At 38.2% G+C, this 16,680-nt stretch overlaps 1 protein-coding gene across 3 annotated transcripts in view; it reads left to right on the top strand.

The window, feature by feature from the left end:
• jupb (junction plakoglobin b) overlaps nucleotides 1–16,680 on the top strand; it is a 114,172-nt gene that overhangs the window by 78,820 nt on the left and 18,672 nt on the right. For all 3 annotated transcript variants that reach the window (XM_055005432.1, XM_055005433.1, XM_023291806.3), the window contains 5 exons: nucleotides 8,566–8,767; nucleotides 8,861–9,005; nucleotides 9,099–9,202; nucleotides 11,132–11,251; nucleotides 13,813–14,031. In XM_055005432.1, the coding sequence (XP_054861407.1) occupies nucleotides 8,566–8,767; nucleotides 8,861–9,005; nucleotides 9,099–9,202; nucleotides 11,132–11,251; nucleotides 13,813–14,031 (790 nt within the window). The remainder of the gene's footprint in view (nucleotides 1–8,565; nucleotides 8,768–8,860; nucleotides 9,006–9,098; nucleotides 9,203–11,131; nucleotides 11,252–13,812; nucleotides 14,032–16,680) is intronic.

Genomic DNA, 16,680 nt, shown 5'->3' with positions numbered 1-16,680 from the left:
GGTAGTATGTCGTCCAAAATGTGACAAAAACAACATATGTTAGTATGTTGTCCAAAATATGATAAAAACGTCATAGTTCAGTATGTCGTACAAAATTTGACAAAGCGACATATGTTAGTATGTTGTCTAAAATATGACAGACACGTCATAGTTTAGTATGTCGTCGAAACTTTGACAAAAACGCCATATGTTAATATGTCGTCCAAAATATGACAAAAACGTCATAGGTTAGTATGTCGTCCAAAATTTGACAAAAACATCATATGTTAGTATGTTGTCCAAAATATGACAAAAACGTCATAGTTTAGTATGTTGTCCAAAATATGACAAAAACGTCATGTGTTAGTATGTCGTCCAAAATTTGACAAAAACGTCATAGGTTAGTATGTCGTCCAAAATATGACAAAAACGTCATATGTTAGTATGTCATCCAAAATTTGACAAAAACGTCATAGTTTAGTATGTCGTCCAAAATATGACAAAAACGTCATATGTTAGTATGTCGTCCAAAATATGACAAAAACGTCACAGTATGTCGTCCAAAATATGACTAAAACGTCATAGGTTAGTATGTCGTCCAAAATATGACAAAAACGCCATATGTTAGTATGTCGTCCAAAATTTGACAAAAACGTCATATGTTAGTATGTCGTCCAAAACATGACAAAAACGTCATATGTTAGTATGTCGTCCAAAATTTGACAAAAACGTCATAGTTTAGTATGTCGTCCAAAATATGACAAAAACGTCATAGGTTAGTATGTCGTCCAAAATTTGACAAAAACATCATATGTTAGTATGTTGTCCAAAATATGACAAAAACGTCATAGGTTAGTATGTCGTCCAAAATATGACAAAAACGTCATAGTTTAGTATGTTGTCCAAAATATGACAAAAACGTCATGTGTTAGTATGTCGTCCAAAATTTGACAAAAACGTCATAGGTTAGTATGTCGTCCAAAATATGACTAAAACGTCATAGGTTAGTATGTCGTCCAAAATGTCTCAAAAACGTCATAGTTTAGTATGCCGTCCAAAATTTGACAAAAACGTCATGTGTTTATTGTCATCCAAAATATGACTACAACGTCATATGTTAGTATGTCGTCCAAAATATCACAAAAATGTCATAGTTTAGTATGTCGTCCAAAATTTGACAAAAAATGTCATATGTTAGTATGTCGTCCAAAATATGACAAAAACGTCATATGTTCGTATGTCGTCCAAAATTTGACAAAAACATCATAGTTTTGTATGTCGTCCAAAATGTCACAAAAATGTCATAGTTTAGTGTGTCATCCAAGAACATGAAAGCAGGTCCCCGTGTAGCTCAAGTGGTTGAGAGGGTGACTTATAAACAGGACTGCATCAGTGGCGCTGGTTCGATTCCCGCTCATGACTCTTCAATAAATGTGAAAGTTTGGAATTTTATCCAAGATACGACAAAACGTCATAGTTCAGTATGTCGTCCAAAATATGACCAAAACGTCATAGTTTAGTATGTCGTCCAAAATTTGACAAAGCGACATATGTTAGTATGTTGTCTAAAATATGACAGACACGTCATAGTTTAGTATGTTTTCCAAAATTTGACAAATATGTCATATGTTAGTATGTCGTCCAAAATATGACAAAAACGTCATAGGTTAGTATGTCGTCCAAAATTTGACAAAAACGTCATAGTTTAGTATGTTGTCCAAAATATGACAAAAACGTCATATATTAGTATGTCATCCAAAATTTGACAAAAACGTCATAGTTTAGTATGTCGTCCAAAATATGACAAAAACGTCATATGTTAGTATGTCGTCCAAAATATGACAAAAACGTCACAGTATGTCGTCCAAAATATGACTAAAACGTCATAGGTTAGTATGTCGTCCAAAATATGACAAAAACGTCATAGGTTAGTATGTCGTCCAAAATATGACAAAAACGACATATGTTAGTATGTCGTCCAAAACATGACAAAAACGTCATATGTTAGTATGTCGTCCAAAATTTGACAAAAACGTCATAGTTTAGTATGTCGTCCAAAATATGACAAAAACGTCATAGGTTAGTATGTCGTCCAAAATATGACAAAAACGTCATAGTTTAGTATGTTGTCCAAAATATGACAAAAACGTCATAGGTTAGTATGTCGTCCAAAATATGACAAAAACGTCATAGTTTAGTATGTTGTCCAAAATATGACAAAAACGTCATGTGTTAGTATGTCGTCCAAAATTTGACAAAAACGTCATAGGTTAGTATGTCGTCCAAAATATGACTAAAATGTCATAGGTTAGTATGTCGTCCAAAATATGACTAAAACGTCATAGGTTAGTATGTCGTCCAAAATATGACTAAAACGTCATAGGTTAGTATGTCGTCCAAAATATCACTAAAACGTCATAGGTTAGTATGTCGTCCAAAATATGACAAAAACGACACATTAGTATGTCCTCCAAAATATGATAAAAACGTCATATGGTTGTATGTCGTCCAAAATGTGACAAAAACAACATATGTTAGTATGTTGTCCAAAATATGATAAAAACGTCATAGGTTAGTATGTCGTCCAAAATTTGACAAAAACGTCATGTGTTTATTGTCATCCAAAATATGACTACAACGTCATATGTTAGTATGTCGTCCAAAATATCACAAAAATGTCATAGTTTAGTAAGTCGTCCAAAATATTACAAAAACATCATAGTTTAGTATGTCGTCAAAAATGTGAAAAAAGTCATAGTTTAGTATTTCATCCAAAATGTGACAAGGTCATAGTTTAGTGTCGTCCAAAATGTGACCAAAACGTCATAGTTTACAAAATACAAAAACAGAAACACAAAACATCTACAAAGAGATTCATAACAATTTAACTGTGACACGACATGACTGCAATTTCAAGCAAAATTACGAAAATACACACAAACCAACTCCAAAGAGACATAAAATAACAACAGAAACAATGCAAAATGATCCACAATGAGACACAAAATAACTTCAAAGAGATTCAAAACAATTACAATCCAGCACAAAATGACTACAATAAGAGGCAAAATGACTTAAAGAAATACAGGACTACAATTAGACACAAAACAGCGACAATGAGACTAAATTATTGCAAAGAGTTGCAAAACAACCACAATCAGACACAAAATAACAACTACAACAGGAAAAATGACCACAAAGAGCCGCATAAAAATCTACAATGAGACACAAAGCAGCTATAAAGAGTCACAAAACAACAAAAAGATTAATGACAACGCTGAGGTGACAGAAGACTGCTATGGAGAGACAAACATCCACAAAGAGAAGCAAAGCAACAATAAAAACACTGCAAACAAAAAAACTAAACAATCATTAACAAGGCCAGAGTTTACAGAGAACAATCAAAAAACTACAATAAAGGTACACAGACTACTACTACTACTACTACTACTACTACTAGAGACTACTACGAAATGACCACAGATGTAATATGACTACAGAGGGATTTAAAACAACCGCAAGTAGACAGAAAATTAATACAAAGACACAAAACATTTACAGTGAGAGGTAAAATAATGATGCAACATAACAATCAGAGATGTAAAATGAGCACAAAGAAACATGAAACTACAACAAATAGACGCACAAAGAGACACCAAACTCCCACAGATGCAAAATGACAACAAAGAAATATGAAACAACTGAAAGAGAGGCAAAACGTCTAGTAACCAGTAACCTAAGTTGTTAAGTGGCTTCATCATTACAGGTTGTTTAGACGTCAGTCCTCATCTAAAAGGCGACGACCAGAATAATGTGAAAACTTGAAACCTGCATTGCACAAACCAGCAATGTAGTAGAAAGCAGGGGCTAATCTTTTAAAATGAATTTGTATACTTATAGATTTGAGGATTTTTTTCATAAAATTATTATTAAAATTGTATTTTTACACATCTTTGAACATGATTGAAAGGGATTCGTGCTGTTTGTTAAACCAGTGCTATAAATTTGAGATGCATTTTTATGATTTTTTTTTACTCCGCCAATGAACGCAGCAGAGTTATGTGACGATTGGCATACGTTTGTCCGTCTGTCTGTCTTTCTGTACACAACATTACTCAAAAACGGACCAACAGATTTGGACGAAATTTTCAGGGAAGGTCAGAAATGACACAAGAACCAAGTGATTAGATTTTGGCAGTGATGCAGCCTAAAGTCTGGATCCATGGATTTGTTAAAGATTTCTGTATCATTGTGAGATAGCGGCACGGCATCACTGTAACTGTGGCAAAAAGTGAACACTACATCACATGATTGTGATCCTACTACAAATGAACCGCTGTGGACTTATCACTACTTATCCACTGTAAATGATTCAAGAAACAATTGTTTAAATTGTGGGGGTGTTTCCAAGTCCCATCAATTCCTGTCGCCCGCTACATATTTAGGTCACGCGATTTGGTATCTGTACATAACGTACACATGCATAACACATGCCTGTGCTCAATGCGAGGTAATTTTTGTGTGTGGGTACATCTATATTAAATGGCCACATTCTATGTTGCCGTGATTTTTGATCATCAATAACTAAGAAATAAATGCAGCATTTCTACAAAAATACGCTGCATTTCTGACAGTGACATATGGGGGAATGAACAGCCTTGGCGGAGTACTGCGCTCTCTGAGTGCTTTTCTAGTTTCTTTTTCTGTCCCTCATCATTTTTGGCTGTTCATACAAGCCCACCCACCTTTGCTTTCCGTCTTTTTTTGGGAAAGGGTTTGTGTTTGTTCTCTGTTTCTGTCACCCACTGCAACCTTCTGCATAATGAGATCTAAACTGTTTTGTGTGTGTGTGCGCGTGTGTGTGTGTGTGTGTGTGTGCGCGCCCACGCATGCATGTACGTCTGCATGAGGCTGCATGCGTGGGTGTGAGTGTGTGTGGTACAGTGCTGTAAGCTGGTTCGACAGGAAACAGGCATTAATATCAGAAAACTCCAATTCCATTATTCTGCAGCATCCTCCTACTAACTAGGTTCATGTTTAATCAGTAGTTTAATTCAGATGAGTTGACTGCTATAATAGGGTTAGATCTCTGCTCTTTTTCTTTATGGGTTTAACGTGTTCTGAAAAATTTCAGGTCCTTTTATTTTTTGCACACTTTACTGTGCTAAAATAACAACAGGTAATTTCAGGTTAAATCTAAACTTATTATTTTTGCATTATTTTACAACATTTTGAGGAATAAAAACCTAAAATCTAATATTTCTGAAAGTATTTATAGCCTTTTCTGTGGCTCCAAATTGTGGTTAGGTGCGTCTGATCGGGGCTAATTATCATAGGGATGCCAACTGTGGCAAATATAATGGATTGACACCGTTTAGAAAGTTACTCACTTGTGAATATAAGTTTATACAATCCACACTGTATGACAGCAGAAAAGTCAAGCCATTAATTCCAAGTAACCATCTGCAGAGTCGTGAGCAGTGATGGAAAAACCTGTTCGAGGCACAACCATCTCAGTAGGACTCCATCAATCAGGCTCCCGGTGACAGCACTCTTAGAGTTTGTCAATGGCAGTTAAAGGCAGTTAACTGACTCCACAAGGACAAATATCCTCTGGTCTGATAATACAAATATTGAACTTTATTCACTTCAATTCAATTAAAAAAAAAATTGTCCCCTGGGGGAAATTCAAGGCACATAGACCAGTTGGACACAGAACGGTAGCAATAACTTTATAATAGAAGGAGCAGTCATGTAGTAGTGAGAATAGAAATAAAATTTAATTTAAAAATTTTAAATTGAATATGCTGAGATAAGAATAAAGTAAAATATCATAATGACAACAAATAATGTATGCAAGGTGGATATTATTATATTTTGGGTAGAACTCCAAGCTCAACATCTGTTGAACACCAGATAGGAAGTCTCCTTGGGTCTAGAAACAATCCACGACCAATCTATTTTTCTGAAAGCATGTCTAACCAATAAATGCTGGACCTTAACCTGGCATGATCTTTTCACAGCTGATTGTTATTAACAAGTTACCATTAATTTACAAATCATCAAAGCAAGACTTTGTGTCTCAGTGCCCTCAGCAGCAAAGACAAGGAGATGGGCCAGAACTGAAGGGAGGAATGATGAATACAGCAAAATGCACAGGGATCACTGAAGACATCCTGCTCCAGAGCGCAGCAACAAAAGACTAGGATTATAGTGTGTCTTTAAAAATCACAATAAACCACAGCAAACAGCAAACACAACATGATTTTGGAACAATTTTCCGACGAGCCTTGAGTGCCCAAGTTGTGTATTTTTGGGGAAAATTTTGAAATCATAACCTCCTTTCCCATAATGTATCAGTAATACACAGTAATACACTGTGTGCACATAAGTTACAAGCAGGACCTTAAAATGGTCCCCATTGAAAGCGTCCAGAATCTGTGTCATGTCCCCTCCCTCCTCTGTGCTACACCCTCACTGTCCTGCCGACTGGACTCAGCTGGGCTTTCACCGCAGCTGAGTCCAATCAGTAATTAGCGGCAATCAAAGCCTGACTCGCTCCACCAGTCTGTGCTGGATCGTTGTCCCTGCTGGCTCCAGCCGTTCTGCCCAGGTCTGCTTTGGCTCCGTCCTGCCTGGCTTCTTCCTGGAGCTTCCCCACCTCTGTCCTCGCCTCGGCTCCCCGTCGCTGCGCTCCTGCAGCCGCTTATCTCCGCTGCACCGTCACCGTAAGACTGTCGGCTTTAAGACCTGTCTGCGCCCTCCCTGTTTGGGCCTGCTGTGTGTGAGTCTAGCCGTTGTGTTTAGTTTAGGTTTTAGCCCGTGTAGTGGCCAGTTTAGTTATAGTTCTTGTTTATTTTAGAGTTCTGTTTGTTTTTTTAGTTAAATTCTCTGATTTCTGTATGGAGTTTGGTTTGCTTTGGTCTTTCTAAATTAAAGTCCTTGTTTTAAAATCCATCTGCCTCCACTCTGGGTTCAAACCCCCCTGCCTCGTGACACTTAGTTTTTTGCTCTTTTCCACCGCAGTCATATTTTTCATATTTGGCCAATGGAACAAATATAGACCTTTTTTTTTTTTTTTTTTTTTTTGAAAGATGAAGAGAAAGCAGGGCTCAGATGACTAATTCTCAGGATGAATTTTCAGTATATTCCTTGTTTAAAGTGTTTTTGCTTAGATTAATAGGGAACCCAAAAGTGAAAACTATTAATAGAAGTAATAAACAAAAGTGGACATTTTACATGAGCTAAGTTATCGCCCGAGATTTTTTAAAAATCAGATAATCAAGAAGAATTTTCAACTAAGCACTTGTTTTTTCATGAACTATAAAGGAATCACAGGAACAAACTGCAGTTTAAAGGGTTAATTTTTAAATAATTAAATAAAAAAATTACAAAATACGGATTTAGCACTGGTGCTAATCATTGAAACATCCCAAGCTGGGATAATGTCACCGCTAGTCAGGGAACCCAGAATGCAGACGCAAGACCCAGAACCAATGAGTTAAACCAAGTTTATTTACAGAAAATGCATGGAATTAATGCAACAAACTGAAGCCATATAATTCAATTCAGTTCAGTTTGATTTATATAGCACTAGTTCACAACCTATGTCATCTCATAGCACCTCACATAGTAAGGTGAAGATCTTACGAATTTTAAACAGAGAACCCAACAATCCTAAGTTAGCAGCAGATGGAGAACAGACAAACATAAGGGTTGCTAGGTGTGAAATAATTACAGCAAAGGCTGCTACAACTACACAAAGGATACTAACCTTAGGCAGGGCTAAAGTAGCCCATAACCACACCCAGACACAGGAGAACATGAAGTTCTGCACTAAATTCTGTGGCAATAAATCCAGCAGTTTTACAAAAGATGTTATTTACCTTACGGTAATAATGGAGGTAAAGCCAGGGGATTGTGAAGTTCATCTGGATACATTTGCTGGGAATACAGTGTGGTCTTGAAGCACCACAAAAATGGTAGAATGACCAATCAACAAAGAGACAAGACAAAACAAAAAAAAAAAACCTTCATTTGCTTTTCACGGAGTGATTCTGCTCGTGTAGATCAAAAGTTATTTGTACATTAACCCTTTGAATGAAAAACATACCTGGCTTCTGTACTGACAATGCTAAAAGGCTGCAAAGAAAGGGATTGAAAACCAAGAAAAATGAGGCAAAAGTTCAAAGGGTTGAAAGATTGCAATGCCACTTTGAGCTGTATCAATTACAAAACAGCTGAACATGGGTAGGAGTTTGACTTTTACGTTGAAAAGTTCAAAAGGTTGTTGGTCCATATTAATGCTTCGGTTATTGCTTCCAGGTGATGAAGTTTTTGAACGGATAACATGCACACACAGTCTTGATTTTTCAGTTGCCCAGTGATAAAAGATCATGCAAGTGACATCAACTACAAAAACTTCTACACCTCATGTCCAAAACTTTTAATGTCAGTGTCCAGACTTGTTTAGAATAAGATATTGTTGGTTGGTAAAACGTCACTGATTGCTTAATGCTCCTTGAAATTAATTCATTTCACAAAAACTCTGTCATTTTCTCCCTCTTGCTCTCTCACATCATACAGTTCACCGGTGGAATCAGTTTTATTCTATGCCATCACCACTCTCCATAACCTGCTGCTGCATCAAGAGGGAGCCAAGATGGCAGTGCGTCTTGCTGACGGCCTTCAAAGGATGGTTCCCTTACTCAAAAAGAGCAACCCCAAGTTCCTGGCCATCACCACGGACTGTCTGCAGCTCCTGTCCTATGGAAACCAGGAGAGCAAGGTAAAGAGAGGATCCTTGCATTACAAGGGAGATCCTTATTGCGTCCAGTTTTTTTTTTATTATTTATACCTCCTACTTCCTGTTTCCTTTCAGTTGATCATTCTAGCCAACGGGGGCCCAGAAGGTCTGGTGTTCATCATGAGGAACTACAACTATGAGAAACTGCTTTGGACCACTAGTCGTGTTCTCAAAGTGCTTTCTGTCTGTCCCAGCAACAAGCCAGCAATAGTAGAAGCTGGTATGTCACATCAACACATAACCGTGAATGCAGAAATTTTGTATTATTTATTGTTTGTATAGTATCTAACTGTGTGTTTGTATGTGTGGTCAGGGGGTATGCAGGCTTTGGGCCAACACCTTACAGGTTCCAGTCAGCGTCTGATCCAGAACTGTCTGTGGACACTTCGTAACCTTTCAGATGCTGCAACCAAACAGGTATGTAGTGATTCATTGAATAATGTTACTGGAAAGTAGCTGACAACTGCTCCAAAAGATGCCATATGATGTCACAGTCACTGCTATGATAGGTGCTGATTGGTTAACTAAATGTGCCTTTGCCCTCCCCTCACACACTGAACATTGTTGGTTCATTACATTAACTGTACTGTACATGAAGTCATTGTATAAAAGTGAACCCACACTATCATGGAAATAGGAACAGCCAGTTTGCATTGATAATGTCATTTGCAACCAGAGTCTGCACAATACTAAGCTAGGGTGTAGCAATCTTCCATCCGGGTCAAACGTAAGCACTACAGATTGCGCAGGATTTGGTGTCCATGTTCAGGAAGACGATGTGTCCACTCATCAAGAAAAACATGAAGGGGATTTCTTTAACCAGGTCATCTGCATCTATAGGAGGAAGGACGATACTCCTCACTTGTGGGTTTCTTTTCTTTGCACTATTTTCTATCACTGTTCCATTCAAATCAAATGCTTAACGGGAAAGGCATGGCATTGCGACCTGACGGCAGCTTTACCTAGCAAAATAAGAGGATGTTAGATGTAAAAAACTGTTTAAGATCCCACTTCCTGTGTTGAAATGAAGGAACTGACTCTTAGCCTCCTTGACTAAATTGAGGCAGTACCTGACTCCATCTAACTCCAGACTAATCCAAATATGAGCAGAGAGGTGGAGCGGGATTTAAGCTGAGGTGGGCCATGCAAACATCTCTGGGCCTCTGTAGACCAACAGAGTGGCTTTGAAATGAAACAGCAAAGATCTGACAGAAGTGTAGACTTTATCAAAGCAGTTTTATGGTGTGGGGGTTGAATACACACTGCACTCACATAAGATCACGCTTCGACAACATTTAAAATAGCCTGCCTATATGTGAAATACGATTCTTTGAACAGGTTTACTTACACCTGAATGATGAGAAGAGTCTGAGGAGGGAGGACAAGGTCTCATGATGCAAAGCACAGCACATCTGTTAAACAAGGTGGAGGCAGTTTGTGGTTGCTGGTGAAACTGGGTCACTGGTGTTAATTGATGATGTGACAGCTGATAGAAGGTGCACAATGAATTCTGATGTGTATGGAGCTATACACTATTTCTGCTCAAATGCTGCAAATCTGACAGCATGGTGTTTCATAAATCAGACGGGAAAACAAACAGAATTAAATCACTATTAAATGGCTAATCAATTCCCTGACCTCAACCCAAGTGAGTGGATTTTTGCTCACTGAAGACGAAACAGAAGGCAGACAGACCCGCGAACAAGCAGCAAATTAAGTAAAAGTAGAACATCTCAAAGGAGGAAACTCATTTGGTGAGGCACTCACAGCAGCTTTTATTTAAAACTAACTAAAAAAAATCATATATTTAATATTATTCAGGAGGTAAGTTCCTCCAGGAATGTTCTGACATACATAACAATACTTTGCTTTGAATGTTAAGTTGCACCTGATATGTTATATGATGAAAAGTTTAATTGCCTGTTTAGAATCATTTTTATGACATGAGCGGCTCCTGCCTCTACCTAAAACAAATTTAGAATCAATGAATATGAAAATATTTTTCACTTCAAAAGATTTATTATTGGATGCCAGTCATCTCGCTACTTCACTGAGTGCAATGGACACATCAGGTTTCAGCATCACACCGGCTCCCAAACTACTTGTAATGTCACAAATCCTGTGAGTCCGCTTCTATTTTCGGTGAGTATTGAAGCTTAAGCTTCCAAGAGAAGTAAAAATAAAAATGACGTGAACAATTTCTGAGTGGATTTTGAATTTAAGGGAAAAGGCTGCTTTTGTTTGAATGTTTTCAATGTATTTGTTAGGCTTGTAATGTGAGTCCTGCTATCTTAACGCTGCTCTGATTGATCCTGACTCTCTGTCCCCACCGGTCTCTCTCTGTAGGAGGGGTTGGATGGTCTGCTACAGATTCTGGTCACCCAGCTGGGCTCAGATGATGTCAACATGTTAACCTGCGCCACCGGCATTCTGTCCAACCTCACCTGTAATAACTCTCGTAACAAGGTAAACACAAAGAGACGTTACACTACAATGTCGGTTATGTGTGTAAAATTCTAAGCTGTTCAGTTATATATGATAGGTGAACATGTACATTCTAAATCGTGGAATGTTAGTATGATTCTATACCTGAGAAGAATGAGATATATTTTCATTACTCTTATATATACAGCATAATATTATCATTCCAATTCTGCAATTCTACAGTTCCATTTAGCAGACGTTTTTACCCAAAGCAACATACGTCTGAGAGTAGATGCAACACAAGCAAGGATCTAGTCAGGAGAAAACAACCTGGATAAGTGAGTCTAGCTATTGAGCTATTGACCTGCCCTGTTGTGATGGTTGTATCAGGTGCCTTTTGTTGGTCGAGCATAGTGAGGAAATTCACTGCTAGCTAAAACAAATATTATTTATTTTATTTTATGTGTTTTTGAATTCATACTATTTCATTAATTAGTACAATTTATTTTTGTCTGTTTAAGAGAACCGGGAAGGTGCCATGACACATGTAGGTGTTTCTTTGATCTGTGTAAACTGTGTGTGTGTAGTATCTGTCAGGGGTAATTTACAATCAGAACCAATCAATGAAGTTACTGCTGCTGTTGTTCTACAAGCTCAAGTACGTGCAGCGCTTTCTATTTGAAGACGCTCATATGGACCCTGTTGCTGTCTGATGCTGCAGGAATTTAATAAATTCGAGGAAAAGACTCTGTGGGATGGAATATTGGCGCTACAGAAGTACAGATCTGAACGGAAATGATGATGAAGTGGTGTGTCCCAGTTTGACGGTATATATTTTGCAACAGCAGCTACAGTTTGAATGGAAAAAAGAACCTGAATCTCCACAGGATTCCTATAAAGTGAGGGCACAGAAGCTGCAAAAATCAGCTGAGTTCATCAAAGCATTAAACGTAGTAGAATTGAGTTGAAGTTCAAACAATCAAAGCAACTGAACAGGTCTTTGCAATTGAGCCTTTTTGTAAAAGTTTGTTCTCTTTAAATGCTAATTTGTTGTTAATTAGATACATTCATTTTTTCCGACTTTCTTAGTCGCGTTTGGCTGTAAGCTCGGGCCAGTTGGGGTATGAACGGGAAGTAATTATGAAGTAATTTAAGATTTCCACAGAGGCATATTATATTCAGTAGCATGATTCAGTGTGTTAAAAGGTTTATTTAGGTCGTCTAATGTCTCAGACCAGTCCAGTTGAAGACTTCCTCAGTTGTATTTTTAAAATAATAAATATTCTACTGCAAAACACTATAGTTACTCCATTAAATGTTGTCTTCATTTCTCTAAATAATTAAAATATTGAATGTGTTTCTTTGTTGTTTGTGTGCTGTTTCTTTACTGTCACAGATCCTCTCCTGTTTCATTTCTCCTGCCATCTGTGCTTCACTTTATCTTTTTTTAATCTCTGTGGACTCCACAGTGATTTGTGAAGTTTGTGTCACCAGGCTCAAAAATGTCTCTGTTGCCGTTTTCGTAACTGAGAAAACAACAAAACTCTTCATAATAAGAATTCCCTCTGTGTTCTTTGGAATCTGTCAAACAGTAAAGGGTACAAAAACAACAGCTGTGAAGTAGAACATCAGACCAAATCAAAAATGCATCATATTTTCTTGGAAGACAGCGACTGTCAGATCAGCAAAAGTCGCGCCAAACCAAGTAAAACATGCTGCAACAACAAAGCTAAAAAAAATTAAACATTACCTTTACTATGCGAAACAATCTCAAGAGATGCAAAACGTCCACGCAAAAACAATGAAGCAAAAGAAACCCAAAGAGATGGGAGATGGGGAAACCGACCACAAAGAGATGCAAAATTTCCAATGACAAAAAACGACCAAAAAAAACAAACAAGGACAAACGAACGCAAAAAGCCTGACTTAAAGATTCTAATAATTTGATTGGATCCTGGCAAAACAAAAGGCTTTGAAATATTGTTTAGAAAAATTTTGCACGAGTGAAATAGGAAAACAACACACATTCAAATTAAATAATTCAAATCTGTTTAGAGTGCATTTATTATTGTAGGGTCTTAATCTTAACATTTAAATGAGGGAAATTAGGATATTTTATATTATTGCAGGGTCTTATCTTCAGGTATTCAGGTGCATTTGTATTTTGTATTGTGAAAGCCATCGATATCTAATCAGATATATGAAAATATTACTTGTATCTCTGGATTAACTATTTTAGACTCCACACATCTGCATATAATCATACTCCATCTCTGCATGTTCAGTTACTCCAATCATTGATCAATCTGTTTTTCATTGATCCATAAAGCATTTTAAAATGCATCTTGCATCACAGAACTCCTTTTGTTTGGTTTGAATTTTTCTTTACAGAGACACACACACACACACACACACACACACACACACACACACACACACACACACACACACACACACACACATAGGTTGTGTGTACAGAACATTTCTATTTTTTTGTTATTGTTAGATATTTAAGAAGGATTTTATGCTGAAAATAATTTTATCTTGGATAAAGCACACCTGCATTTCAAAAGATGACTTCTGTTCCCTGTGTTTTCCCCTAGACTCTAGTGACTCAGTATGGTGGGGTGGAGGCTTTGATTCATGCTGTGCTTCGTGCTGGGGAGAAAGAAGACGTCGCTGAGCCGGCGGTCTGTGCCCTGCGCCACCTCACCTCCCGCCACCAGGATGCAGAGCTGGCCCAGAATGCCGTGCGGCTGCACTATGGTATCCCTGCCGTCGTCAAGCTGCTTGGGCAGCCGCACTACTGGCCGGTTGTGAAGGTGAGGGGACTCAGTGAGGTGCACTGTTAATCCTTTGATGCACAGTGTGGGTCAGGAGATGCCCATTTTCCATTGGATTTGGCTCACTTTTGACCCATGTTGTGCATCAAAGGGTTAAGAGGTGTCAAGTAATGGAGCTGAATCCACCTCAGTTGGTCAGATCGAAAAGACACAGAAAAGAAAGGGAGGAGAGGAGAGAACAAGAAAGCAGAGTAGAAAAGATGTAAATTCTGTCTTTCTGAACTCTCACCCTGATACTGATGACCCTCACCCATGTGTATTGTCTGTCTTGCAGATATCGGACTCTCCATGTGTCCAACAAATCCACTTGTATGTGGGTTCTGTTAGTGAGGCACTCTAGATCTGTCTATAGTCAGATCTAGAGTGCAGTTCATATCCCTACCAATGATGAGCTGATCCAGATGATAATTATTTAGTTTATTTTGCAGTTCAGTATTACTTTTCAATTTACTTTTTCTGACATTGATTTAAGGTACAGGTTAACCTTGTCTTACGCTGGAGTTCCGTTCCTACGGATCCACATAAGTCGATTTTTGCCGTAAATCAGAACTGTGGCAAAAATGTAAACAAAGCTGTTACATGCATCACGATACCGATCAGTTCTTCGGAAAAGTCATGTTCTGAGCGTTTTGTATCTAATTTCACTCCCATGGAGATGGCTTTTGCAGTGTGGCTTTTTACGGCAAAACGTTAGCAAATGTAGCACAATCCAAGTTGGCATACAACCGGCAAATGTAAACAAAGCTGTCTTATAGCATCATGTAACAACATATTTGTCTGCTTCGCTCACCAACTAGTTCCATGTAACCAGTTCCGATGTTATGACGAAACGCTGTAGGTCGAGGACGTCGTAAACCGAGGACCCCCTGTATACATCTCCACAAAGCAGAACACAAAGAAGACAACCAGGAGTCGACCTTTAATTGGCTTAGTGACAGGCATTGCATTTGCAGTTGCTCTAAACAGAACAGCTTAACCTGCATTAATGTGGAGTCCATTGCTTACAGAATATGAAGCCTCACCCTATAAATCCCAATTTACCTTGTCTGTTACATTTGAATGTGTTTTTTGCAACAGTGCATGAAACCTTTATTGAGTAGTGATTTCAGTGATTAAAGCCCCTTTTCGAATGTTTCTTCCATCAGTAATAGAAACCCTATGAGGCTCTGCGTAGGGACAGGTGCTCTTCAACAGTAATCCAACACAGACTTTACCTATTTACATCCACATAAACATTGGCTACACATGATTGGACAAATGCTTTACTTGTAGCTTCTCTGCTCCTACATTTCAAACTTGACCAACTCGGTAGCTGATTTGGAAACTTTTACTTACATTACAAAAACAGTTTACCAAAATGTGTTTCTGAAAACATTTAGGACAAGAAGGAAGTTGTGCAGTTGCTGAACCTGTCTTCATTTTAGATTAGCAACAGTTAGTTTAAGTTTTTTTCGAAGTTATTGAAGGTGTCAAGTGGCAGGTGCCCCTGATTTCCATAAAGTAGAAGAGAATGTAACTTAGTGCAGATGAGCAGGCAACAGAATACAGTCTCTCAAAACCCGTTGCGATGTTAACAGAATGCATTGCATGGCATAGACAATGAATGGGAAGTGTTGAAATGACGGATCCAGTGGACGTGTACCATCACTCTTTGCCGGACAGGTAGAGGTGGCAACAAGGACAGAAAATAATCCAAAACTCGTTACAACTTGCACATCCACCACTGTCACTCACACTCACTGAGAAATGGAAATGAGAAGAGAGGAGATGAGGGGAGAGGACAGGACAGGAAAAGTATGTTGACACTGATGGTGTTGATACAGTGTCTGAAGGGAGATTATGAATCAGAAAACAGTACTTGACTTTTAGTGCTGCTGTACTGATGCTGTTATACACAACATAATACACACTCATATATATATAAATAGAAAGAAGAGCAGATGGCAAACACACACAACACACGTATCCCATAATGCTTCAGCCCCCAAACACTTCAGCTGTGACAGCAACCACTGGCACACTGTTACTGGAGAGAGAGAGACAGATAAAGAAAGAGAGAGTAAAAGTGTTAATAAGAAAGACACACTGGGGCTAAGTGACACTTAAAAAGAACAGGAGAGAGAGCACCTATTGTCCCTGGGAGCTGGTAACACATTCAGTAGCTGAATAATGTACACAAAAGCAGGAAAACATGAGCAGCATACAATAAATATGACAATAAATGGTAGAATAGTTGCATGCTTTTACTGTTAATAATAATCTGTCTAGATATGGGTACATTTGTAACTGTAGTGTCCCACATACTGCAAAGAACCTCAGTCTCCTCAGCAGATGCAGCTGAGTTTGGCCCCTCTTATGCAGGACACCTGTATTGTGTGACCATCCAGTTTGTTACTGAGGTGAACATGCAAGTACTTGAAGTCTCCCTCCAGCTTCCCCCTGAGCAGTGATGGTTGCATTCTGATAAATGCACTGGAAAAATAATAATAAAAAAACATGATTCTTACAGTGCTCGCTGTGCTCTCCAGGTGTGAAAGTGATCATCATCAATGATTATGATGAGGCACATTGCAGTATGTCCATGTATGAGCTCACCAGGGGTCACAGGCGGTTCAATACAATCCTCAG

This window comes from Amphiprion ocellaris, chromosome 19, assembly GCF_022539595.1.
Source record: "Amphiprion ocellaris isolate individual 3 ecotype Okinawa chromosome 19, ASM2253959v1, whole genome shotgun sequence".
NCBI lineage: Eukaryota > Metazoa > Chordata > Actinopteri > Pomacentridae > Amphiprion > Amphiprion ocellaris.
Note: the sequence above shows the minus strand (reverse complement) of the source record. Positions and strands in the feature narration are given on the sequence as shown.